Source organism: Oncorhynchus mykiss, chromosome 10 (assembly GCF_013265735.2).
Source record: "Oncorhynchus mykiss isolate Arlee chromosome 10, USDA_OmykA_1.1, whole genome shotgun sequence".
Taxonomy (NCBI): Eukaryota; Metazoa; Chordata; class Actinopteri; order Salmoniformes; family Salmonidae; genus Oncorhynchus; species Oncorhynchus mykiss.
The window spans coordinates 36,058,780-36,085,136 of NC_048574.1; the positions used below are offsets into that span (position 1 = coordinate 36,058,780).

Here is a 26,357-nt window from a genome sequence, read left to right on the forward strand (position 1 = left end):
TGATCTCCATGATCACCATCCCAGTGCTGACATCAGTGTAGTAACCCCTGAGGCAGGTGATTCAAACCAGGGTCCCACAACCAGTGACGACTATACTGCACTCGTCCCGTAGTAATTTAAGTGTAAGAGAGAAATAGTAATGTTGTCTTTTTGTAGGCACTAACTCCGCCATGGTTCTTTGGACAAAGCCTATAGAGAAAATATTTTTGTATGTTTTCTTTTTGTATGGGTTTTAGATTAACGCAGAAACTAAGGTCTTAGGAGATCTTATATGTTTAGTTCTATAAGATAATCTTCATGAGCTAATGTCACATTGTGAATTTTGAATCATGTTATTAGAAACAACAAAGGCTTCATAATTAAAGTAAATGTCGAGTGCTATTATCTTATAAAACAAAATGGATAAGATCTCCTAAACCTGTGTTAACCTCAGACTTTATTTCCTGTGTATATTCCAAAACCCTGTTATTTTTTCCCATAGGGACGGCTGAACAAACTACAGGTAACTCATTTCTGGGTTTTGGGAATACAAGCTGGTGAGCTCTATAGACCTACTAAAAACTGATAACACTCAAATCATCACACAATTGCAGGGGGTTTATTTTGTTCAAAAAGTTACTGTCTCCAGACATAAATACAAACCATAAATGGTACAGTGGACACTTTGTAAATAGAATAAAAAACACATATGTATATACATTTGAATATATATATCTATGTGTGTATACATACACATACAGACGTATGCACACTTTCAGCAGTTCAATGCAAGGACAACAGAAAGGAAAATATCAAAATGACAGTATGACGCATACATCAAATTTAAGTGAAATTATGCATTTCAATTATTTATTTATTTACTGTCTAACCTTGCTACAATCTAAATAATGAAAAATATGAAACTCTGGTTTGTAGTTTCGTATTTAGATTTTGATGTGAGATTTTTACTTTTAAAAAGGAGGCTGTGTTTTAAGCTGTTTATAAAACTATAATTTACAATATTCATGATTACAATTTTATTCCTCCAAAAAAGCTTGTTGGGAACCGCAAACCAACCTAATGTACATAGAGGTAAAGAAAAGTTATTCAAACAAGAATCCTTAGAAAAGACAAACAAAAACATACAAATACAAAGGTCAATTCTTATACATAACTGCACATTAGTTAGGTTAATTTAAACCAGTTTACATTCTATTGAACCTTTTCCTAAATTGGATTTCAAATTAACAAAAACTGAACTAATATAAAATGAGCACCGATTCACAATATATTACACATTTTTATAACTGTATAATATGTAATTATATATTTACTTATATATAATAATATATTATGATACCATGATAGCTAATCCAAACTCTTAAAATGTTGTGTTTTAGAAACATTCTAGAAACAAGCTTTCTCTTACAGACAACAGAGAACATTTCGACCGCTCTTTTATACAACCCCTCTGCACAGTATACATTTGTACCACTCTTCAAAAAGTCACACAGCATTCAAATCATCAAACCTTTAAAAGCAAATCAGAATTCAAACTAAGCCTGTCAATTGGTCAAATGGCATTTGGGCATTATCAGTTCATCAAGAGGTCTCATCTATAACACTGGAAAAAAAGAAATAAACTGCAGGCCACATCTGTTGTTACCCACCAGAAATTCCATTACAAAGGTCATTTCTGTACTCTCTATGAGTAATAACATGATTATAAAGTACTGATTTACATCTGATTGTCATTACAAAATATCTATAAATCAAAGTCTTCTATATGTTATAAAAGCAGAACAGATTAACCTTTAAAAAAAGGTCTTCCAACAATATGAAGACATTTCACATTTTCTCTTACTGTATATGTTTTAATATATGGCTACATGCCATGCCAGATTTTATCTTTTAAAAGTATGTCAGACACTACGTATTTACATGACACAAAAACCTGCCCATTGATTGACAAAAGTAAAGGTGAAATTCAAACATGATGTCGAAAGGGCATCCATTGCTGCCTCACAAGCAAATAGTCCCATGAGCTTATCTTAAAGCAGTTCTCTACAGAGAATACTTCTGGTCATCAAAAAGGTTTTCGGTGACAACACAGTGTCCTCTTCATGCAGATCAGCTTAGAACATTGAAACATTGAGGACCTAAAAGGAAGGAAAATCCATTTTAGTTTTTTAATTACTTGCTGTATATTATGGAAAAGTGAATTGAAGAATATGAGTATAGTGTTTCCATGAGCATATGTATACCAAAGACACTAACTAACTAGGTATCAACACGGCCACTATTATTGTAAATCATATGGTTTGTTATACATTATCTTTAACAATGTAGATATCATTTTACTCTCAATAACAAACCAATACCCACCGAATCATCCATGATGGAAGAAGGGTCAAAGTAGTCAGGCTTCAGCTCCGATCTCTCTCTACGATTTTTCGATGGTGGCTAAACAATAACAGCAGAGTAAGAAGAAACACCAAAGCAGTAATATTCATAAATGCACTACTAGTGAGAAAATAAACATCATTGAGTATATTTTACCAGATCAATATCCATAGTGTCGAAATCCATGCCCTCGTTGAGATCTTCCAAACGGTCCTCTGATGACATCATTACATCCTCTACTATTGGCTCCTCATCGTCCTCCATGAGTCCTGAACTGCGGCGGCTAGAGGGTCAAAGACATGGCCACGAATAACTAAATACATTACACATGGCAGCAAATGACTATGTACTACACTGGGGTTGAAACACCACTGTGGTCTGGAAGAGAAGTGCCGTTTTACATTGCATGCTGCATGTGGCTTCTCATCTTGGCATACTGCATGCTGGCTCGCTCCTGCTGCTGCCGGGCCTCTGCCTGCTGTCTCTGGGCTAGCATCCAGGTCACCTGGGTACTGAAAACAGAGACCGAAGCATTAATACAGACAGTCATACTTATTCAAACAAGAGGTGAACTTCAGCGGTTTCATTGAATATATCATTAATTGTGATAACATCGCATACGTAGGTAGATAAGTAACATTACAATGGCTAGGGTGTCCAATCAAAAATTCATCTTTTGAAAAAAAAAAAGCTAACAAGAAAAAAAAAATGGAAAATTGCATCGCGTAAAAAATAGGTTGGATTCTATGCAAAAATGAAGGCTACTGGCTACCTGACAGGCTCACTTTCCCGTTGAACTCCTCATCTTTCTCCTCGAATCCGCAGGACATAAAACAATATAGAGGTAAAATGGATATCGATATTCAGATGTGACATGTAGTATTTTCATATTTTAGAATACGATTTTCATATTAATAAAAATTCCTGTTAATTTTAGAAGATTTCTCACAAAAACAAGCGTCTCTGAAATGTCAACGGAGCACTGAGCCTATACCTAGCCATTTATTTACAAAGCCTTTTACATTTCATTCAGCTCGTGTCAAGCTAATTTAGCTTTTTGTGACCCTTCGGAAACAACATTGAAGACGACGACCACAAAAAGTTAAATCCTCAAAAATGTGTTATGAGAAACCCGCACCGCTATGTCAACAGAGCTCAGTGCTTATTATCAGATGTATTAGGTTATAAAATCAGAGTTTTTGGATATAACGCTAATGAACATGAATAATCATATGTCTTGGTAAAACGTATTTTATAACTAACATAAGAAAATAAATGTAATCATCAAAGCGCATTTCACCCACTCTGGGCAGAGTGGACACCCTACAATGAATAGCCAAAGATACTCATGAGAATCAAAAAGGTGTTGAGCCATAGAAAGGTGTTCCGTACTTGTAGTCCATGGGGGTCTGATGGTGCTGCTGCTGGGGGGGCAGCGGTTGCTGCTGCTGCTCGGATGTTATGCTGTAGACGCCCATGTAACTCTCCTCCGGCCTCATTTTCTTGGGGTCCCTCAGCACAGTGGAGCTGAGATGAGGCGAGGGCATCATCACTGGCGTTTGCACATTCTGCTCCCGGTTCATCCACACAGCGTCTGTACTGCAGCTGCTACTCTCCTCTGTTGCAATAGCAAGGGTTTCATAGGGTTTAATGAGGTTGTTATACAGCGGGCGGACTACTCACTGCTCAGATCGAGACATCTTAGCGCAGGGTTCCCCAACTGGCGGCCCACGAGACATATTTGGCTCGTGGGTGGTTTTATTTGGCCACCCCAAGTTTTCTGAGCAAAATATATATTTTTGTTTTTGGACAGACTAAAAACACTAGGAAATCAGCTCCAAGTGATCTTAATTTAAGATATCTGTTCCCAAGTATCCCATTCATAAGAGAGAAACGTGATTGTATACAAATGTAGACAAAGTTTGACATTTTTATGTTTTAGTGAAACATTAGATCTGTTTGGGCTTCTTGCGGTCAATTTGCTGCCAACAAATTATTTGTAATTATGTTCCTGCCCCTGACCATCCGCTCAGAAAGAAAAAAATAATAATCGCCCCGCGGCTGAATCTAGTTGATGATCCCCATCTTAACGGACTGGCTTTTTATAATGCCAACATCTCATAACGTCTAGCAAACACTCGCCTCAATTCATAAATATCTCATTTCCATTCAACAAGTTATTCCCAAGTGAAAATCTAATTGATCATTTGGCTAGATTTATTGTATTGCTTGGACAGGCTTTTAGCATCTGTTTGTCCCTGATCAATGATCTGACATTGTGCTGCAGGTGCCAGATTCAGGAACACAAGTTGTTGTGTATTTCATATCACTAAACATTGAGCTTTCAGGTTTAAATGCCCGTGTGTCATAGTATGTTGCCTGTGCTGTTCTGTGGCTCTGTGTCGGACCCTCACCTTCAGGCAGTTTCCTCTTCCCGGTGCTGGCTGGCTTAGCCTTCTTGCTCCTGATGCTGGAACCTCGGCTGCTGTAGCCGCTGATGACGGACATGGTGTCGTCGTCCCCTCCGGCCTGCAGGGAGTTCCTGTAGGAGATGAGGGGCAGCCAGCAGTCCTCTCGCTGCAAGGCCATCTGGAAGGTCATAAACCGCTCCAGGTAGAGGTGACTGCAGGGGACAGAGGACCACAACTCAACATCCATCATCTAGTGCAGTGGTAGTCACCAATATCTCAGAGGGAGCCACTCTTGTAAAACAAAATCACGGTGCAAGCTCCCATACCCATCGGAGGATGGGGGTTGGGAGGTCCCAAAGTCAAATTGATTCATACTTGATATTAAATAGATTTATACATGATATTTAAGATACTAATAACATGGACCATCAAGCTATTTGATTATCTGATTCTCTATTTTAGGACAATTGGTGAATCTTTAGAATCTGACCTTATCGCTATTATCTCAATAAAAGTTATAGTAGAAGATATGTCAAAACGGGTAATGGCAAATTTCAGTCTGAATGAAGTATTCTTTGGAGTGATCATCATAAAAGAATTGGAAAATTATTTCAATATGCGCTAGAAACTGATTTTACAGCTCCGTTTGTCCCAGTTGCTAATAAGGTAACTCATGTATCCACGGTTCCATTAACTAAGCAGCACATTCAGCTGAATGAGGAAAAAACAACTAAATGTTTTTACATTATTGCCACAAGCCGCCAATTAAGTCGCAGAGAGACGCATGTGGCTCGTGAGCTGCGCAATGACTATGCCTGATCTAGTATAGCTGTGGTCTGTCTGGCTTCGGATAAGAGAGTCACTGACTGCACAGAAAAATAAGTATAACAGTTTCCTCTGACTTACACAGTCTTCTTGTCCTGACGCAGCAGTTTAGAGGAGAACTCGCTGAGAATGTCTAGGAAGGCTAGGTTGAGAGGAGGGTTTCCCTCTCCCTGGGGACTGGGCTCCTTGAAGGCAAACTCGATTCCATCCCTGCAGCAAGTGCAGCACAAGACAACATGTTTAGGAAGGAATTGATTGAAGTATTGAGCTGTAAATACTTTAACAGTTCTGGGATGTTGAGAAGCCTCAAATTAAAGCATGCCTACAGAACTGTTAAACCTTTGGGCTTATTGATTTCTACTCAGAGGATGAGTTTTACATTTTCTGCAGGCTTACTTGTGTAACATGGCGATAGCCTCTCTGGTCTTCAGCTGATCCAGGCCAAAGGTCAACGAGAAACGTCGGGCCAGTTCTTTAATGCCGCAGAAGGACGACGACGAGCGGTCAAAGTTGCAGCCGAGGTCAGATAACATCTCATTGAAAAGCTGAAAGAGAAAAGTGTTGCAACTTGAAAATTGATCATCAAAACACTCACAATGTACAAAATGAAGACAATACTTTAAATGAACGTTAATGCCTCCAAGGCTCTTACCTGCTGCAAACTCAGAATGAGGGTCTTGGCACACTGGATCTTGTCAATTTGTCTTGTTTTACTCATCGTTTCCTTGATGATATCTCCATAGTCGTTGTAGTACTAGAGAGAAAAACACATGTAATCGATTGGGAATAGCACATGAATGGTTTTGTTAAGGGATAAATATTGTAGGAGGCCAGACATACCCTCATGTACTGCTTGAAGATATCAGCTCCAGTGTTCATCTCCACTACATTGTAAATGATCAGTTTGCAGTACGCTGCCAGCAGGTTCCGCCTCTTGTGTAAAGCCTCGATTTTACTGGCTTCATCATCATGCTGCCCATCTGATAAAATTAAGAAAACCAAAATCACACATTTTTTAAATTCTTTTTTATTTCACCTTTATTTAACCAGGTAGGCCAGTTGAGAACAAGTTCTCATTTACAACTGCAATAAGTAACCCCTTGCAAAATGTCATCATTCAGGTCTCCATATTAGGTGTTCGCTTCAACTCAGAAAGAGCTCTGGTGTTCTACTACATATTTAAGACGTGTGTTCACATTAAAAGCCCTTCTCAGCTGTCTCCTTGTGTTGTGACTAGCTGCCAGGTGGGCTGAGTTGATGTCTGACTTGTGCTGCCTGAGGGTGGGCTGTTTGGCCTGTACGGTGACTGTCTGAGGGTGGGCTGTCTGGCCTGTACGGTGACTGTGTGAGGGTGGGCTCTGTCTAGCCTGTATGGTGACTGTCTGAGGGTGGGATATGTCTGGCCTGTATGGTGACTGTCTGGCCTATATAGTGACTGTCTGCCAGGGGACTGTGTCTGACCTGTGCTGTTGTTGTCGTCGTCCTGGTCGATGAAGACGTGGTCCAGGATGAAGTTGAGCAGCTCGGCCTGCAGGGAGGAGTCTGGCGTGTAGATCAGAGCCTCCAGCTGCTCCCGGCTCGACGACACAATCTGGTGGCTGAAGATCATCAGGGCGTCACACAGGATGGTGAAGGCCTGGAACACAGTCAATCAATCAATCACATTTAGTTACAAAGCCTTTTCACGTTAACAGTTGCCACACAGGGCTCAGTGTTGTCCATAAGCGCTGGCCATCGGCTAAATAGCCGATAACAGACTTGTTGTAAGCTGCCTACTTTTTCCACTTGATAAATGAACTAGGATTTTTTTTCTTCCATTAAAACATTTCAATTCGCTAATCAGAAAAGTCTGTATACCCTTCTCCCACTAAAACGAACGATATACATCTTTGAGTGATCTATTGATAGAACAGACACCTGTCAGTAATAAAGTGGGCGATGACAGGGAAACTGCTGGTTTGTCAGTCTGCCGTCTGTCCTGCCTCTCGATACCCATGTTATTTATGTACGCTGTGCTTGGCTGCAGTCAAATTTCATTTCAGAGAATGATGCTGCGTCATCGTTTCCTGTGAGTGAACTGACACGTCCCATAAGATGTAATGAGTTGAAATCCACTTATTGTTTTGTGGCGGAATCATTTATTTTCTTTTGCGTGTTTCAGAGGTCTACACAGCCACAGAGTCGGGGCGCATAGGCTTTTACTGTGGTTTGAATGACGACAGAAAGAACAAGTGTTGACTAGTTTATTATTAAAGGTTTCAAACTGACTGTAAAGTCAATCTCCTATATCCTTTTTCATCAATCATACAACGTAGTGATATGTCACATCAGGAGTAAACCAAAGATCTTGTTTGTATTTTCCTAGGTTTCGAAGCCCATGTCGAGACTTGCCAGCGACTGCTAAAATTACTCTTCAGTGTAGTCTAGTGATGGGTTGTTCCCGAAAAAACGGCTATTGTTTGAACAGATGTCAGGTCAGCGGTAACCAACCTTTGAGTCAAGATCACTTTCGCAGTCAAAAAGCAAGCAGAGATCTACCACTCAGATAAAATAAAAACATAAAAATTGTAAACCAATGCAACGTTAGTAAAAACAGTCTGCAGGAATGATGTTTGTGCAGTAGGCCTATTGGCTATATGCTTGGCATGCCAATATTGTTCTTCTCAGACCATATTATATTTAAAAACTCGAGCTTTGAAAACAAAATAGATCAGTTGTTGTATCACTTGCGAGGCACAGCTGAGCATGAATTGAAATAAGCTGTACTTGCTTGGCACAGTGATTTGAGCTATCCGATTGGCCAGCGCAGTAGGCGGACTTGATGGTCTTCCGGGTAGGCAGAGTTTGTCTCTTCAGACAAATGTAATGGTTCAGAATGGAAACCTTTTGCCTAACCGGCACAGAGGGTTTCTGAATCAAGTGCACCTTCTGAATTAAGCACAAAGTCAAAAAAAGAAAATGATAATAAAGGAACGCAAGCTTTTGTCATTGACTTTTCTATAGAAATGTCTGGTGAGCGACTAGGAATGTCGCATCAGTTAGAGAGCCATTCATTTGGTTCCCTAACTTCCATACTGGTAGACGACTAACGCTTTTGGCGATTATCTGCAGATACATTTGGAAAGAATTAGACAAAGATGTTGACTCCTCACTGCAGGAACAACAGTAGTGGAGAGAGAGCCTCATTCTGGTCCAAATGATAAAAGAAAAGAGATTGAAAGCTATAACAGCATATTTTATGACACATGATATGGTATTATGAAATATATTAATACAGGCCTATTGATTTGATTAGTGTCGACAATGGAGTAGCCTAATCAACGGCTGCTTTCTGTGTAGCAAAGCCCATATTTAACACCTGCTTCATTCTACAATCATACCTGTAGGTTTATTCATTGGTGCCTGACTTTGTGTATTTGTGAGAATGCACAATCTGGCAGGGGTCCAACCCCTGACAATTTTTGCATTTAAAACCATTTCCCCACAATTCTATATTGTTTCTCAATAGGGAGCCCATGTTGACTTGACAGAAAACTTTTTTTCTTAGGTTATTGCCACTATAAACTAGTTTCTGACTAGATTACTAATCTACCGCTTTCCCTCAAAGTCCCACCCACAGTGATTGAGTGACAGGTCTGAAACCCTACCAACTCTGTGACTCACAAATATCCTGCCCCCTCCCCTGACAATCCCACCCCCAGTGATTGACTGACAGGCCAAACTGTCAAATTACAAAATGACACGTTGGTTTCCTTACCCTAAGTGTCCACAGCTGCAGAGCCAATAAAATACATAATTTGAATAACAAACATCATTGTGGCAATTCATATCTTGCAGAAAAACTGTAAATATGACTTTCAGCAAGAGAAGACAGGTTTAATGCTAAAAAAGGTTATCTTACTAAGAAAATAGTCCTGATCATAAAGGCCTAGGCGATATCCAAAACAACTAACCAACTAAACTCATACATTTTCAGTCATGTCTTTCTACTCAATACCACAACACATTTTTACCAATCTGGGAGGTAAAGTCATTAAAGTATTCAATAATTCAGCTGTGTATTTCAGATGGAATCAAGGCATTAGAAGGTAGAGATAGTTCTGAAAAATAAAATTCCAGGGGGGGCATGTACCCCCTGCACCCCCCAGCCCAGAACTCCCTGGCTGGCTACTTTTTCTATTTGGCTGGCTACTCCATGTACTTAGGGGAAAACACTAAGTGCTTTATGCCTCGACCACACCGACAGCGTCATTGTGTTTGGTACAGCAGAAGTACATTCCTCTCCAATGGAACGCTGCGTTAACCTTGCAGCAATGTGTTGCAGAGGCAGTTGCAGTGCGTTCTGTGTGGTGCATACGTTGGATTTATTGAACACATGCATCAGACTGTATGTGAAGACGGCTTGACAGAAATGGTAGCAGGTGAAGGTGAATGTTGAACTTTTGCTGCACACATATCCAGATGATGTTTTACACAATGATGCTGTCGGTGTGATCGTGGCATTACAGTAATCAGCCAGCACAGCAACTTTTTAGCACTCACTGAATAGTGAACACACACCTTATGGGAAAATGTGTCTAAGTCCAGCGATCCGACATGATGTAGGACAACCCACCTGCTCTTTGACGGTGGTGTTGACACTGGTGAGGTAGCTCTGGCACATCAGACAGAAACCCCTCATCTGCTTCCTCAGGGTCACCATGTCCGCCTGGAAACACAACAGATATTCTCAGTATTCAGTGCTCACTATTTAAGCAGTAAACCACATTCATTATCCAGGCATAATTGTCACTAGCATTTGTAGAAAGCGGATAGTCATTAGTCACTGATAACAGTGTATTTACCTTTGTGGAGCTGCCCTCTGAAACCTTGGCTAGGTGCCACAGGATGACATAGTGTGTGCACTGCATCGCATGAATGACAATCTGGGAAAGAGAATATTACAAGGTAAGTGATAGTAAAGAATTGAGAATAGGTGAGTTTAAAGGGATAACAGGGTTATGCTTTAGGTACCTGCTCAGGCATATCACCATTCTGAAGTCCTGTGTTTAATAGCTTATAGTTGCTGGTGAACAGGTCCCATTTAGAGAGGTCATGCGCACTGCAGAGGAGAGAGAAACACAATCTAGTCAGATAAGGAGTTCTGATTTATCTACCGTTCACTGGCAAATGTTTGGATTACACATTAGTCGTTAAATCTTGATCGAGGCCTTACTTGTGGAACGCAGTGATCCTCTTCAGTGTGGACAGGACCTGGTAGGCATCATCCTCATCTGGTTCCTCACCCTGAAACAACAGATAACTGTCTAGTGAAATCCCACTCAAATGTACAATTCCTGTCTCAATAGAACACAAGTACTAACCTTACAAAATTACAATGACAAAACCCTACAAGAAATACTCTGAAGGTTCAGTGTCCTGTAGTCTTTAAATATCATTAAATCTGACGAACAGTTGTAAATCTGATCTCAAACAGTCCCTGAACCACGAAGCCATGTGAGCCCACCTCTTGTAGGAAGTCCTCCAGGAGTCTGTTGAACTTGTCCACCAGCTCGTCCAGTAGCTGGGACCTGGCAATGTCCACCCTGTTGAAGATGGTGAACTCCTCGTTGCAGAGAGCGTGGTAGGTCATGGAGCACGCCTCCAGCACGTCAGTCTCTGTGTGCTTCTCCACCACCTCCCTGATCTGACGCAGCAACGACTCCAAGTGCTGCACACAAACAGAGGGCAAAGGGATGCGAGGTCTCAAACTACATTCGGCCGCCATGACAGTGTGAATAACTTACCGTTAACAATCTAAGGTACGGTAGGATTAGTTGAGGTCCAGAAATGTCAGACAATTCACAAACCTTTTCCAATCGACCAGTGGTGTAGATTTCCAGGTCAAAGAACTGCGGCAGCTGCAGTAAGTTGGTCACCTTCTCAGCATCAACAGAGTACTGTGAGGAAAAGATGGAGAGGGTGAGGGGAGCTACAAGATACTGAGGGTTGAGTAAGAGGTCATCTATCTGGCGGCTGAGTTCTATATAGCAGCTGTGTCTAGACTGTCAAGTGACAGTCGTTTAGATGACTTGATAACTGACCTTAGCCAACAACAGAGGCAACGCCACAGCGAAAATCTCAGTGATTCTCGTCCGGTCATCCAGCTGGGTTTTCTTCTCCTTCGCTGTCAAGACCTAGGATCATTTTCAGAATAGCCAAATTACATCACAATCATGTTATATGAAAGGTTTTCATATAACCTCAGTCATCGGAGTGAATGTTCAAAGATGGCTTCTGAGAATAGAGCCTTGAGAGCTCACTAGTACTGGAGTTGACCACTGAGGGGCTTACATTGGTATATGCCAAGCAGCACTCACCCTCTTCCCTGTGCCTCTGCCCACTGGAGGGTGGCACTCACAGGCCTGGCGGATGGCACACAGCATGATCTCTATCAGAGCAGTCTCCTGGTGGTCAGTCAGGGCTGGACAGGGACAAACATGTTGATGAGATATGACAGTGTGAACAACAGTGTGTGTTTGTGTGCAAGTGCTTGGTGCTCCTCCTTACCCTCCTCCCCTGGCATGGGCTCATCCAGCAGCAGGCTGATCATGCTCTCCCAGTCTTTTAGCAGCTCCCCTGCACACTCCCACAGACTGTCCACCAGGTAGGCCCCGTGCTCATGGAGCTGCAAACATTCAGAGATTTTCACAACCGAAACACGTGCCCCATGTAGGTCACTTCAAACAGACAGAGACTCTACATGGAGCCTGAACACACCTCACTCTCCAGGAAGAAGAAGACGGTGGTCTTGATGAGGTTCCCGTTGACGCTCTGCCTGCCCCTCCTGGGCATCCCTTCCTCCTCTGGACCTCGATGGCTGAAAAGCCTAAGAACAGGACAACATTGAGGTCAGGCTAAATGCTGCTGGATAACTCTCAAACTAACTTTAATTTCTCAGCATGGAGGCATTTCCAAACCAAATAGGGCTTTAATCACAATTCAGCTTCCACCACAGCTTCAGACAGCCGGTGTGAGACCTACTTCTTATAGAGGAACTCTCCTGCAGCCACAGCCACAGGTCGATGAGCAGAGTAGACCAGATGGTAGACACTCTCACAGTCCTCTGCTGTCAGGACCTCATCACTGCTACTGCAATGTGACAACAACAGAGACAGGGCTCTAAGGTCTCAACGGGGTCAGCGGAGGGTCAGGGGTCACAGAGTACTGAACACTAATACATTTGCAATATTAACATGTTTTGCAGAATACTTACTGCAAGACAAGAGTCAGAAGTTTTATGGCTTGCACTGCAACATCATACTCCTTATCCAGAGTCATCGACACAATGCGGTCCTGTCAATGACAGGAAAGTCAACATCTGGCCAACCACGATGTGGTATGTTATGTACAGGATTTCCCAGTCAGTGGTGAGATGGTTGAGTGCCTGACGTACCTTGAAGCGGCTGGTGAAAAGCTCCAGCCGAGTGTTGAGCTCCCGGTTATAGTACAGGCCCTGGAGCGCAGTCAGACACTTGAGACGCACTTCACCTTGCTGCAGTCACAGGGAAGACAATGTTGTAACCACAACGTTCAAATCTCAATGCTGTAGCTCAGTGGTTCCCAAACTGTGGGGGGGACTCAGTGCAGCTTTAAACTGACTCTTGAAAGTTGTAATAGTAGAATGCACAATAGAGTGCAATTTCGAAATGAAGTAGTGCATCATCAGTTCCTCTTGTCATGTTAGTCATTACATACCTCTGTTGGCTTCTGGAAATATGAAATATACTTATTCATGTCACTGAGGGAGAGATGGCAATGTGTAACGTTTATATTCTGTCTGAAAATGTCATTGTTAACCATCAGGGATCATATGGGAGGAGAAGAGATAGTCTGGTGCAAGTCAACTTGACAGCCGTGAGAGTTGGGGAGGAGTGAGCAATTTGGGTCCGAAGTCAGGTCAGATGAAGTGAGGAAGAACAGATATCACTAAGGTTCTGTCTAGCAACAGAGATGCACTGGCTGTTCAGATGTGTAGAAGTTCTTGTGTGAATATGTGTTTTGTCTTATGCAGCTGTATGACACAATGGGTGAAAAAAACTTGGTTTAAGCTTTACTAATCGTCCGTGAGTTTTAATAGGTTCATTTAGAACCTAACACCTTAGAGAGCTATGTATAACTAGCCAATGTTAGCTAATGCTTTTGTTACTGTAAATGTTTAGTCACTCAAATAACATGAATATACATTAGACATGGCAAAATATATACATTTGCAAGACAATTAGCTTTCAAACTGCAACATTTTCTTTGCTCCCCATAAAAAAAAGTGTAGAATTGCAGGAAATAAGATTTTAAATCTGCAAAATTCTCTCCACCAACAAGAAGGGGGTGAACAGTTTGTGTCATGAACAGTGCTTGTGCCCATAGAAATAGACATGGCGTGTGTTTAGAGAGGGGCGCGGGATGTTCCCCAATGCTGGAAGGGGGGCCCCAAGTGAAAAGGTTTGGGAACCCCTGCTGTAGCATTTCAACCCTGATAATAAACCTACTATTGAAATACACAGTACATCTTACTTGAATACAAGAGACTGTAGTGGCAACGCTTTACCACTCCCACAAATGCGATTTGACATATTGCATGGCTCACCTTGTCATGCATGGTCCATCCGACATACTTCAGATAACTGTCATTGAGAAAAGCATCGCTGTACATCTTCATCCATACCCCAATCTCCTCAATGCAGATTGCACGGATTTCAGCTATGGCATCACTGATAAACAGAGAAGAAATGTCCAGACTTATTCACAGACCCATCATGCTCACTGGTCAATTCAATTATTTGATACCTTATGGCAGGGCAGTAAAAGAGGATTCATTAGAAAAGCTTAAGTGGTACAGCCAGAGGCAGTTTTAAAAGCCTACTTAGATCAGATATCAGTGGCACATGCTGTGCCATGATGAGCTGTTCTGCCTTAGCAACCGTTGCTGCCTGTTTAGCACAAGAGGGCGCCACAGAGCCTTGGAACAGCTCAGTGAAAGACCAGTCTGCACATCTCAGCTGCTGTATGCCTTCCATGCCACTGAAGTTGATTTCCACATTGAGATATCTAACTCTCTGACATCACAGTTCTCTTTTTAGACCCCCTAACTTTAATAAAAAACCTAACTACATAAAAAACATTAATCATTTCCGCCCTAAAACAATACATGATTGTAAATATAACGCATAATCCATGACAGTTCTAATTGGATTCATTGTTCTGCATGTAGAAAGATGACAAATTACAATACATACCGATATCTGTGAACAAACACTCCTTTGAAAATCGCATTCATCATGTTTTCAATTTCATCTTGATTTTCTTGAAGCTGAAAATAGAAACATTTCAAATAAAAAATGCCTTTAAGATTTCTAAATGGAAAGAAGAGGAGGGTGCACAACCAACGCGAGTCGAGGAGCAACACTATTAAAAGTCTGACGTTCAGGATTTCATCACTGGCCTTCATCAGAAACTGGTTCGGATGAAGGCAATTAATGAAGGCCAAAAAAGTCAAGCTTTTAGATGTTAAAATAAAATAATATGCTTTAATTGTTGAGCGAGCGATGCGCCGTTTCCTTTTGAAATATACATATTTAAATGGTCAGGTTAGAATTGTTAGGACCACGTAACAGCTCAGGCACCATAAGAGGAACCTACTCACCTCTTTACGCTTCTGTAAAAGGAGCTCCAGCCTATCATTGGCCCTCTTGGCCATGACCTTGTTCCTCTCTGCCTCGTACTGCCTCTGAGTGTTGTCCATGTTGATGCTCAGGTTCAGAGCCACGTTCACCAAGGCGGTCATCAACTTCATGGCTGGTAGAGACAACAACTGACTTGAGTGACATCTACTAATTAATAAGGCACTATTAATGCAGACTGGCCATCAAGTCAAGGTATATTGAACAGGCCTACATATAGACACACAACATATCCCCCATAAAAGATAGCATTACATACATCAAGCTAGTAGTTTAACAGTGCTTAAACTGCAGCCCTCCCTCAACTGCCCAGTGTCTATGTTGTGTTAGTACTGACCTGCCAGGGTGCTGGTGTGTCTGAAGGCTCGGACCTGTGAGTCAGACAGGCCCGTGAGCAGCGAGATAACCGTGTCCATCATGTACTCATCATAGATGATGCTGTACTGACACTGCCGCACCAGCACCCCGATAAACTCACAGAAGCTCGACTTGAACTTCTTCCACAGTGGCCCTGCCATGGTTAACGGGTAGTCCCCGCTGTCCTATATGATCACACAGAGAGAGAGAGAGAAAAATAGAGAATAACGTGTGGATTGACCCTATAGACAGAGGCATAAATAACGACGTACAGTAAGTGTACCATCAGACAGTACCTCGTCAAACTCCTCAGTCATCTTCCTGATTATTTCAGAGTTTTGCATGTGCCTGAACATCTCTGCACTGACAGCACCTGTAGCAAAATAAAACAGAATAACCATAACATCGCTCAATAATCACAAGTCATGGATGCAAAATGATTTAGAAACTACTTTCTCAGGGTTTAGTATTCTATTCAATCCACTCTGGGTGCCTACCTTTACAGCCGGAGCACTGGATGAAGAAGTTGATCAAGTCCAGGAGTGCAATGTCTCGATCGTTCTTGTAAGACTCAATCCAGTCATCAACGACAGACTAAAAGAAAAGACACCCATTCACCATCACTTTAATATGAACATACTATAATCTCCAACATGCTTTGAGAATTACATTGTCTAATAAAAAAAGTTTGTACCAACCTGCGTGGCACTCCTCCCCATTTTCACCACCTCGAACAGGGTCATGTTCTCCATCCCATTCTCCTGGTGGTGACCATTCACCCGGCCAAGGCCAGCACCCTTCGCTGCCCCACCCTTTCCCTTCTCTCCAGGGGCTTTCTTCCCCTTCTTACCCGCCTAGAACAGACAAGGATACCATGTAAAGTGTCAGTGTACATTGTGTATGCACAAATGAATAACAGTACGTGGCCATAGCCAACTTATTATGGCTTTCTTGTGTTGATAGAGGATTTTAGATGCAATTCTCACCTTTCCTTTCCCAAGCTTTGCATTTTTGACATCAGGGTCCTCAAGGTCTGTGTCAGAGGACAACTGTGTATCAGCCTCCCTGTTCAGAAACCAAAATGAGGTCATAGCAACCTTTCATTGAGTTCCGCGGTTGCCATGGCACTGTAAGGAAACCTTGGCAGACAGCTCTGTAAACATTGTACACTGAACAAAAATATAAACGCAACATGTAAAGTGTTTCATGAGCTGAAACAAATGACCCCAGAAAATTTCCACATGCACAAAAAGCTTATTTCTCTCAAATGTTATGCACACATGTGTTTACATCCCTGTTAGTGAGCATTTCTCCTTTGTCAAGATAATCCATCCACCTGACAGGTGTGGCATATCAAGAAGCTGATTAAACAGCATGATTATTACACAGGGGCACCTGGTGTTGTCACACTACATAACGCCACAGATGTCTCAAGTTGAGGGAGCGTGAAATTGGCATGCTGACTGCAGCCTACCAGACGAGCTAAATGCCTTTTATACCAGCTTCGAGGCAAGAAACACTGAAGCATGCATGAGAGCACCAGCTGTTCCGAACGACCGTGTGATCACACTCTCCGTAGCCGTTGTGTGCAAGACCTTTAATAAACAGGTCAACATTCAAAAAGCTGTGGGGCCAGACGGATTATCAGGACGTGTACTCAAAGCATGCGCGGACCAACTGGAAAGTGTCTTCACTGACATTTTCAACCTCTCCCTGACCGGGTCTGTAATACCTACATGTTTCAAACAGACCACCGTAGTCCCTGTGCCCAAGAAAGCGAAGGTAACCGGCCTAAATGATTATCGCCCCGTAGCACTCACGTCGGTAGCCATGAAGTGCTTTGAAAGGCTGGTCATGGCTCACATGACCACCATGCCGGAAACTCAAGACCCAGTCCAGTCCAGTTCGCATACCGCCCCCAACAGATCCACAGATGACAATCTAAATCGCACTCCACACTACCCTTCCCCACCTGGACAAAAGGAACTACGTGAGAATGCTGTTCATTGAATACAGCTCAGCGCTCAACACCATAGTATCCACAAAGCTCATCACTAAGCAAAGGACCCTGGGACTAAACACCTCCCTCTGCAACTGGATCCTGGACTTCCTGACGGGCCACCCCAGGTGGTAAGGGTAGGTAACAACACATCCGCCATGATGATCCTCAACATTGGGGCCCCATGGGGGTGCGTGCTCAGTCCCCTCCTGTACACCCATGACTTCATGGCCAAGCACAACTCCAACACCATCATTAAGTTTGCTGATGACACAACAGTGGCAGGCCTGATCACTGACAATGATGAGACAGCCTATAGGGAGGAGGTCAGAGACCTGGCAGTGTGGTGCCAGGACAACAACCTCTCCCTCAATGTGAGCAAGACAAAGGAGTTCATCGTGGACTATAGAAGAGGCAGGGCCAAACAGATCCCCATTAACATCAATGGGGCTAAAGTGGAGCAGATCGAGAGCTTCAAGTTCCTTGGTGTCCACATCACCAACAAACTATGATGGTACCAACACACGAAGACAGTTGTGAAGAGGGCATGACAACACCTTTTCCCCCTCAGGAGACTGTAAAGATGTGGCATGGGTCCCCAGATCCTCAAAAAGTTATACAGCTGCACTATCGAGAGCATCCTGACCGGTTGCATTACTGCCTGGTTGGCAACTGTTCTGCATTTGACCGCAAGGCGCTACAGAGGGTAGTGTACATCACAAGGGGCCAAGCTTCCTGACATCCAGGACCTATATACTAGGCAGTGCCAGAGGAAGGCCCAAAAAAATGGTCAAAGATTCCAGTCACCCAAGTCATAGACTGTTCTCTCTGCTACCGCACGGCAAGAGGTACTGGAGCGCCAAGTCTAGGACCAAAAGGCTCCTTAACTGCTTCTACCCCCCCCAAGCCATAAGACAGCTGAACAATTAATCAAATGGCTATTTACATTGACACCATTCGCTGTTTAGTATCTATGCAGTCACTTTACACATGACCTCAACCAACCTGTAACCTCGCACATTGACTCGGTACGCGCAGGTAGCCTAGTGGTTAGAGCGTTGGGTCAGTAACCGAAAGGTTTCTGGATCGAATCCCCGAGCTGACAAGGTAAAAATCTGTTGTTCCGCCCCTGAGCAAGGCAGTTAACCCACTGTTCCCCAGGCGCCGAAGACGTGGATGTCAATTAAGGCAGGACCCTGACCTCTGATTCAGAGGGGTTGGGTTAAATGCGGAAGACACATTTCAGTTGAAGGCATTCAGTTGTACAACCCCTTTCCCTATCCCTGTATATAGCCTTGTTATTGTTATATCATTTTATTGTGTTACTTTTAGATTTTATTTTATTATAATTTTTTTGACTCTAGTTTATTTAGTAAATATTTTCTTAACTTATTTCTTGAACTGCATTGTTGGTTAAGTATTTCACGGTAAGGTTGTATTCGGCGCATGTGATAAATAACATTTCATTTGCAGGAACGTCCACCAAAGCTGTTGCCAGAGAATTTAATGTTAATTTCACTACCATAAGCTGCCTCCAACATTGTTTTACAGAATTTGCAGACCACGTGTAACCACGACAGCCCAGGACCTCCACAGCTGGCTTCTTCACCTGCAGGATTGTCTGAGACCAGCCATCCGGACAGCAGATGGAGGAGTTTTCTGTCTGTAATAAAGCCCTTTTGTGTGTAAAACTATTTCTGATTTGCTGGGCCTGGCTCCCAAGTGGGTGGGCCTATAACTTTCTAGGCCCACCCATTGCTGTGCCACTGGCCAGTCATGTGAAATCCATAGATTAGGGTGTAATGAATTTATTTCAAATTACTGATTTCCTTTTATGAACTGTAACTCAGTAAATTTGTTGATATTCTTACATTTTGCAAACATTGGACCAACACTTTACATTTTGCATTTATATTTTTGTCCAGTATATATTTTATATATTTGATTTTTTCAAGCAACTGAGATTCTGTATGAAAAGTGCTATATAAAATAAATCTATATTCATTATACACACTGAACTAGTTTGAAGGTCTATCTATGCAATACAATGGTGATTATGTCCACTGCATCTTCACCGTTATACTTACTGAGGAAACTGAAACTCTGTGTGCAACTCCTGTGCTGCTATCATTTCTTTAACATTTTCTGGGCCCACTCTAGTAAGTATGGCCTTCTCCCCTTCTCAGGATACACCAAAATGTAGGGTAATACAACCTAGAATATATGAAAAGAAATGAGGGGTTAGTTCAATTGAGAAATCTATTGTGTTTCATAGAAGAGCCCTTCAGAGTGCATACTTTGAGTGGAACACACTGCCCTCCTCTGAACGGATTTCCCTTCATGGACAGGTTTCAAACTTTCAAATGGACAAATGCAGTAACTTAAACATAGGCGTAAAAGCATCATTAGACTGCTTACAGTGCCTTGCGAAAGTATTCGGCCCCCTTGAACTTTGCGACCTTTTGCCACATTTCAGGCTTCAAACATAAAGATATAAAACTGTATTTTTTTGTGAAGAATCAACAACAAGTGGGACACAATCATGAAGTGGAACGACATTTATTGGATATTTCAAACTTTTTTAACAAATCAAAAACTGAAAAATTGGGCGTGCAAAATTATTCAGCCCCTTTACTTTCAGTGCAGCAAACTCTCTCCAGAAGTTCAGTGAGGATCTCTGAATGATCCAATGTTGACCTAAATGACTAATGATGATAAATACAATCCACCTGTGTGTAATCAAGTCTCCGTATAAATGCACCTGCACTGTGATAGTCTCAGAGGTCCGTTAAAAGCGCAGAGAGCATCATGAAGAACAAGGAACACACCAGGCAGGTCCGAGATACTGTTGTGAAGAAGTTTAAAGCCGGATTTGGATACAAAAAGATTTCCCAAGCTTTAAACATCCCAAGGAGCACTGTGCAAGCGATAATATTGAAATGGAAGGCGTATCAGACCACTGCAAATCTACCAAGAGCTGGCCGTCCCTCTAAACTTTCAGCTCATACAAGGAGAAGACTGATCAGAGATGCAGCCATGAAGTGGAACGACATTTATTGGATATTTCAAACTTTTTTAACAAATCAAAAATGGAAAAATTGGGCCTGCAAAATTATTCAGCCCCCTTAAGTTAATACTTTGTAGCGCCACCTTTTGCTGCGATTACAGCTGTAAGTCGCTTGGGGTATGTCTCTATCAGTTTTGCACATCGAGAGACTGACATTTTTTCCCATTCCTCCTTGCAAAACAGCTCGAGCTCAGTGAGGTTGGATGGAGAGCATTTGTGAACAGCAGTTTTCAGTTCTTTCCACAGATTCTCGATTGGATTCAGGTCTGGACTTTGACTTGGCCATTCTAACACCTGGATATGTTTTTTATTGAACGATTCCATTGTAGATTTTGCTTTATGTTTTGGATCATTGTCTTGTTGGAAGACAAATCTCCGTCCCAGTCTCAGGTCTTTTGCAGACTCCATCAGGTTTTCTTCCAGAATGGTCCTGTATTTGGCTCCATCCATCTTCCCATCAATTTTAACCATCTTCCCTGTCCCTGCTGAAGAAAAGCAGGCCCAAACCATGATGCTGCCACCACCATGTTTGACAGTGGGGATGGTGTGTTTAGGGTGATGAGCTGTGTTGCTTTTACGCCAAACATAACGTTTTGCATTGTTGCCAAAAAGTTCAATTTTGGTTTCATCTGACCAGAGCACCTTCTTCCACATGTTTGGTGTGTCTCCCAGGTGGCTTGTGGCAAACTTTAAACGACACTTTTTATGGATATCTTTAAGAAATGGCTTTCTTCTTGCCACTCTTCCATAAAGGCCAGATTTGTGCAATATACGACTGATTGTTGTCCTATGGACAGAGTCTCCCACCTCAGCTGTAGATCTCTGCAGTTCATCCAGAGTGATCATGGGCCTCTTGGCTGCATCTCTGATCAGTCTTCTCCTTGCACGAGCTGAAAGTTTAGAGGGACGGCCAGGTCTTGGTAGATTTGCAGTGGTCTGATACTCCTTCCATTTCAATATTATCGCTTGCACAGTGCTCCTTGGGATGTTTCAAGCTTGGGAAATCTTTTTGTATCCAAATCCGGCTTTAAACTTCTTCACAACAGTATCTCGGACCTGCCTGGTGTGTTCCTTGTTCTTCATGATGCTCTCTGCGCTTTTAACGGACCTCTGAGACTATCACAGTGCAGGTGCATTCATACGGAGACTTGATTACACACAGGTGGATTGTATTTATCATCATTAGTCATTTAGGTCAACAATGGATCATTCAGAGATCCTCACTGAACTTCTGGAGAGAGTTTGCTGCACTGAAAGTAAAGGGGCTGAATAATTTTGCACGCCCAATTTTTCAGTTTTTGATTTGTTAAAAAAGTTTGAAATATCTAATAAATGTCGTTCCACTTCATGATTGTGTCCCACTTGTTGTTGATTCTTCACAAAAAAATACAGTTTTATATATTTATGTTTGAAGCCTGAAATGTGGCAAAAGGTCGCAAAGTTCAAGGGGGCCGAATACTATCGCAAGGCACTGTATGTTCAACCATGTAGACCAATTATTTTTGACTCATCACATACACTGCTGCTTATTATATATTGTTGCATAGTCACTTTACCCCTACCTAAATTACCTTGTACCGCTGCACATGGACTCGGTAATGGTACCCTGTGTATATAGCCAAGTTATCGTTCCTCATTGGGTATTATTATTATTTTTCTCTCTGCATTGTTGGAAAGGGCCCGTAAGCATTTCACTGTTAGCCTACACCTGTTGTTTACGAAGCATGTGACGAATGGAAATGTGGGCACCAACTTTCAAGCCAGCTGCAATTATAATAAAGTTAGCTAAGGTAACTAGATAGTTGCTACTAGAGGAGGGGTCCCCAATTAAACTCATCCGCGGGTTGATTTTTGTATCTTGATCAGAGCGCCGAAACATAATTTAAGGTAATATGTATACTGGGGCAGCAGGTAGCCTAGTGGTTAGAGCGTTAGACTTGTAACCAGAAAGGTTGCACGATCGAATCCCAGAGCTGACAAGGTAAAAATCTGTCATTCTGCACCTGAACAAGGCTGTTAACCCACTGTTCCTAGGCCGTCATTGAAATAAGAATTTGTTCTTAACTGACTTTCCTAGTTAAATAAAGGTAAATAACACTGCAAGAAGCGCAAACAGATATAATATTTGACAAAATAATTTGAATTTCAAACCTTGATTACATTGGAATACAATACATATGCCTCTGTGTTTGTGTGGGAATACTTGGGAACAGATGTAAGATGATTAGTTGACGATTTTACAGTATTTTAGTTCAAACGAATATATATCTATATTATATATACACACACACACACACATTTGTTCAGAAAGTTGAGGGGCCAAATAAAATCGCCAGCTGGCCTAACTCGGCCCGCCCTTTGGGGAACCCTGATGTAGCTAGCCAGCCTAGTTCGTTGCTTTGCTAAGTAGCTTGCCAACCAGGTATTAAAGCTAACGATGCTTCAAGATGAAGGCCATTCGCTAAGCCGCGTTAGCAAATTTCTTTGCAAGTGAGAAGAATGAACGAACTAACTAGTTAGATACGTCGGCTTTGCCTCCATTTTGAGGCCTGCTCCATGTAAGGCCAGCAATTGACGTTCTTAAAATACTCCATCTTCGGCGAACACAAGCTAACGTAGTCTAGTATTCTGAGGTTGTCAGAACTGTAATGGTAACAGTAGATGTAACTAAGTTAATAGTTAAAAGAAACTACCCAACAAGTACGACCATGTATTTGTTGTCATACTAGCTAGCCAGATTTCCCATATCTACCTAGCTACTCCCAACAACAAGCTACCTAGCTAGCTTCCTTGTAAACAATGTTCGACGTCCTCCATCTTTGCCAGCAGCTAGCTAACGTTAGCTGGCTAACTATCATTATTATCTAGCTGGCTATCTAGCTAGGCAATGGTTGGCGTTAGATAAACACTAATGGTGGGTTTTTGGTGAGCAAGACGATTAGGTAACAATTCCGACTCAAAATCAGGCAAAGTCGCTGCACACAATCGTAGAAGAGCAACATAACCTAGCTAGGTTAGCTAACGTTACCGTGTTGTTACTACTGTTAGCGTACTAACATTAATAGTTAACTTCACAACAAATGTATTTATCCTTGTCATAGTCAAGTGAAACGTCTATATGCTTTGATAAAAGCTGAGTTAACACGACACGGCTAATTTGCGATGTAACCGCTACTCCGAATCCAAGTTCCTTATTGTAGCTAGCTAACATGAGTTGTCCTACATAATAACGTGCTAGTGTATTCAACATTAATAGCAACACAGCTAGCTACCGTTAGCTCGCTGGATAAAACGACAAAACTGCCAGAATCGTATCCGCCATTTTACAACTTACCTCGTTTGAATCAAACACTGTAATCAATCCTCAAAATAGTCCAGATGTTTCTGAAGTTGTGTCGCTCGAACTTTTATTAATTATTGAATATATACTTGGCTATTCATCACACTCTGATTTTTTTTGTTGTTCGGTCTGATTCCTGATCTATGGTTACTCTTTTTTTTTTTACTGCTAGCTAACGTAACTAGCATGGCTCAGTTTGTTGTCGATGTATTCCTGTTGCTGATGTCGCACCACCTGTCGGTGAAATTGAACACTACACTTGATCGCAACCTAATTTTCGTTGGACATTGCCATAACACGTACTGTTGATGATACATAAACCACTGAGAACCAGTATACACATAATGGTATAGGTTTTGCACAGCGAAAATAAGAATAGCTTTTTACGCACAACACATGTTTTATGTACGAACCACAACAGATCATTGAATTATATTTGAAAGGGTTTACATCTCTAGTCTACCAGTTTCCACAACCATAAACTCCATTCTCTCACATAATTAAACAATCATGTCAGGTTGTAGGACAGAATCAGAAATCATGTTGGACAGTATCCGATTTTTTTTCTTCTTAATTTCTGTTACTTGCCATAACTCCAAGTGAGCCCTATAATAAAGATGTACATTTGCTGTGAGCCCTACACTACCTATTTAAATGAGGAACCAGAATCGTTCATCACCTCATACCTTGGGCATGGTTTAAATTCAGTCATTATCCTTGTTGAAAGATGTGCAAAGCTTGCTCCAATGATAGGGATAATCTCTCTTTCTTTACAGAACTGTGAAATAATGTGGTAGATATAAACTAGTGAACCTAATTGTATATCATTGAACAATACTTAATATTAGTCTGACACTTATTCAAATAATAAAAAAACATTTTACAGTGGGCAGAAAGCTTTAATGTATTCATATAAAAAGTACATGTACAGAAAATGACTTCACCAGAATGTACACACTGCCCATCCCTTATCACACATTGTTTCATACACGTAACAGATTTTTATAAATAATACAAATGAGCAGACAAAACATCAATATAAACCAATGAAGATAAGTGCTTCACAATTAAAATAAGATGACATGTTCTCAAAATAATTACTACTGCAGTGCATTCTTGGTTGATGCATAGTTAACCCTGAGTGTAAAAAATTATAAAACATTGACAAAAAACATGTAGTGGCTTTTTGACCTTTCTCACTCCTATTGGAATAGGGCCGTGATATGACATAATGGATTAGAGTCGTATCATGGCTAATTGTAACAGTGTCTTTGTTTTATCCCAATGTGTTGGCCATTGAGGATGGCTCAATTGGGATAGTTAAATTGTATTTTATGATATGAATGCATCCTGGAATATACATTTTTGGCATTAATTTGCATGTTTCAGTTGGTCGACACCATAAATTCCCTCTTACTGCATTATATGCGACATTAAAACGCTTCAGAATGCTATAACTCATTAGCTTTGAATGTCTGTACATTTGAAGCAAACTTGCCTATTCACAGCATTTTCGTCAACGTTCCACACAAAGTTTCAAGAAGCACAATTGTGACCTTTAAACAATTCAATAGTATTAAATTCATTTTTTTTTTAAATGGCTCAATTTAACTTGACCTTAATGTATATGCATACAAAATCTTTACATTCAAGTTTTATTTACACATGCTACTCAATTGGATTTAACAGCATCTAAAAAATTGCATTGAATTATATTGAGTATTTCATATCTTGATAAATATACAATTATTCAAGAGCATACAGACTATTAAATTGGCAGATCCAGAGGTCGGAAATGTAGAACTATTACATTATAAAGATGACTTGAAACATATAACCCGAAGTCTATAAATATTGTACAGTATACAAAAACAGAGGTGTCGGTAGAGATCAGCATGAAACAAAGAGGCTAAAGGACTATCTTCAAACAGAAATGATAATCCATTCTGTAACATAGCAAGAATGATATTCACCATACCAGACCTAGTACCTGAAAAATCCAAAATATAACGTGACATGCTTGGGTTGGGTTGTGTCACCATGACAATGTCATGAGCAGGTTCAAAACATGAAAACCAAAATTAAAACAAGCACAGGTGACAGAAATTTCCAAAATTACACTCAGGTTTCATTTTTGTGCAATAGCCTGAAGGATTGTGGGGTCTCAGCAGTCTTGTGGCAGTAATGTGAACCTATGTTTAGAACAAGAAAATGTATACAGCAGCACTGTGGGGGCTTGCACACTAGGGGGCAGCAT

The 26,357-nt window shown here is 41.4% G+C and overlaps 1 protein-coding gene across 3 annotated transcripts; it reads right to left on the reverse strand.

The window, feature by feature from the left end:
• Nucleotides 1-418: 418 nt before the first annotated feature.
• On the reverse strand, nt 419-24,330 carry LOC110533759 (cohesin subunit SA-2). Of its 3 annotated transcripts, none has more exons than XM_021618264.2 (34): nt 24,095-24,329; nt 19,781-19,907; nt 16,681-16,759; nt 16,393-16,548; nt 16,192-16,288; nt 15,991-16,067; nt 15,675-15,879; nt 15,301-15,452; nt 14,894-14,967; nt 14,245-14,368; nt 13,054-13,152; nt 12,874-12,953; nt 12,642-12,749; nt 12,378-12,486; nt 12,168-12,285; nt 11,978-12,081; nt 11,702-11,794; nt 11,468-11,557; nt 11,125-11,328; nt 10,834-10,904; nt 10,632-10,719; nt 10,463-10,543; nt 10,234-10,326; nt 7,080-7,254; nt 6,459-6,598; nt 6,271-6,372; nt 6,015-6,163; nt 5,700-5,828; nt 4,797-5,005; nt 3,775-4,000; nt 2,784-2,894; nt 2,539-2,665; nt 2,365-2,442; nt 419-2,138 (listed from the first exon to the last, which is right to left on the reverse strand). In XM_021618264.2, the coding sequence occupies exons 2-34, from the start codon at nt 19,822-19,824 to the stop codon at nt 2,115-2,117; spliced, it is 3,816 nt and encodes a 1,271-aa protein (XP_021473939.1). In that variant the 5' UTR covers nt 19,825-19,907; nt 24,095-24,329; the 3' UTR covers nt 419-2,114. The 3 variants fall into 3 exon arrangements, 2 of the variants coding, with proteins under 2 accessions (XP_021473939.1, XP_021473940.1); XM_021618265.2 differs by lacking the exon at nt 24,095-24,329 and adding an exon at nt 24,033-24,052; XR_005053632.1 differs by lacking the exons at nt 419-2,138; nt 2,365-2,442 and adding an exon at nt 3,155-3,194 and having other exon boundaries at nt 2,542-2,665; nt 24,095-24,330.
• Nucleotides 24,331-26,357: the final 2,027 nt, after the last annotated feature.

What these genes read in the sequence shown, in the direction of transcription:
- LOC110533759 (XM_021618264.2), bottom strand. Translation starts at nt 19,824, where the DNA reads ATGATAGCAGCACAGGAGTTGCACACAGAGTTTCAGTTTCCTCA. An exon ending in GCTATCGCCATGTTACACAA is followed by an intron (nt 5,829 to 6,014) that starts GTAAGCCTGCAG and finishes CACTTGCTGCAG; the next exon opens with GGATGGAATCGAGTTTGCCT. An exon ending in CAGACCCCCATGGACTACAA is followed by an intron (nt 2,895 to 3,774) that starts GTACGGAACACC and finishes CTCTGTTTTCAG; the next exon opens with TACCCAGGTGACCTGGATGC.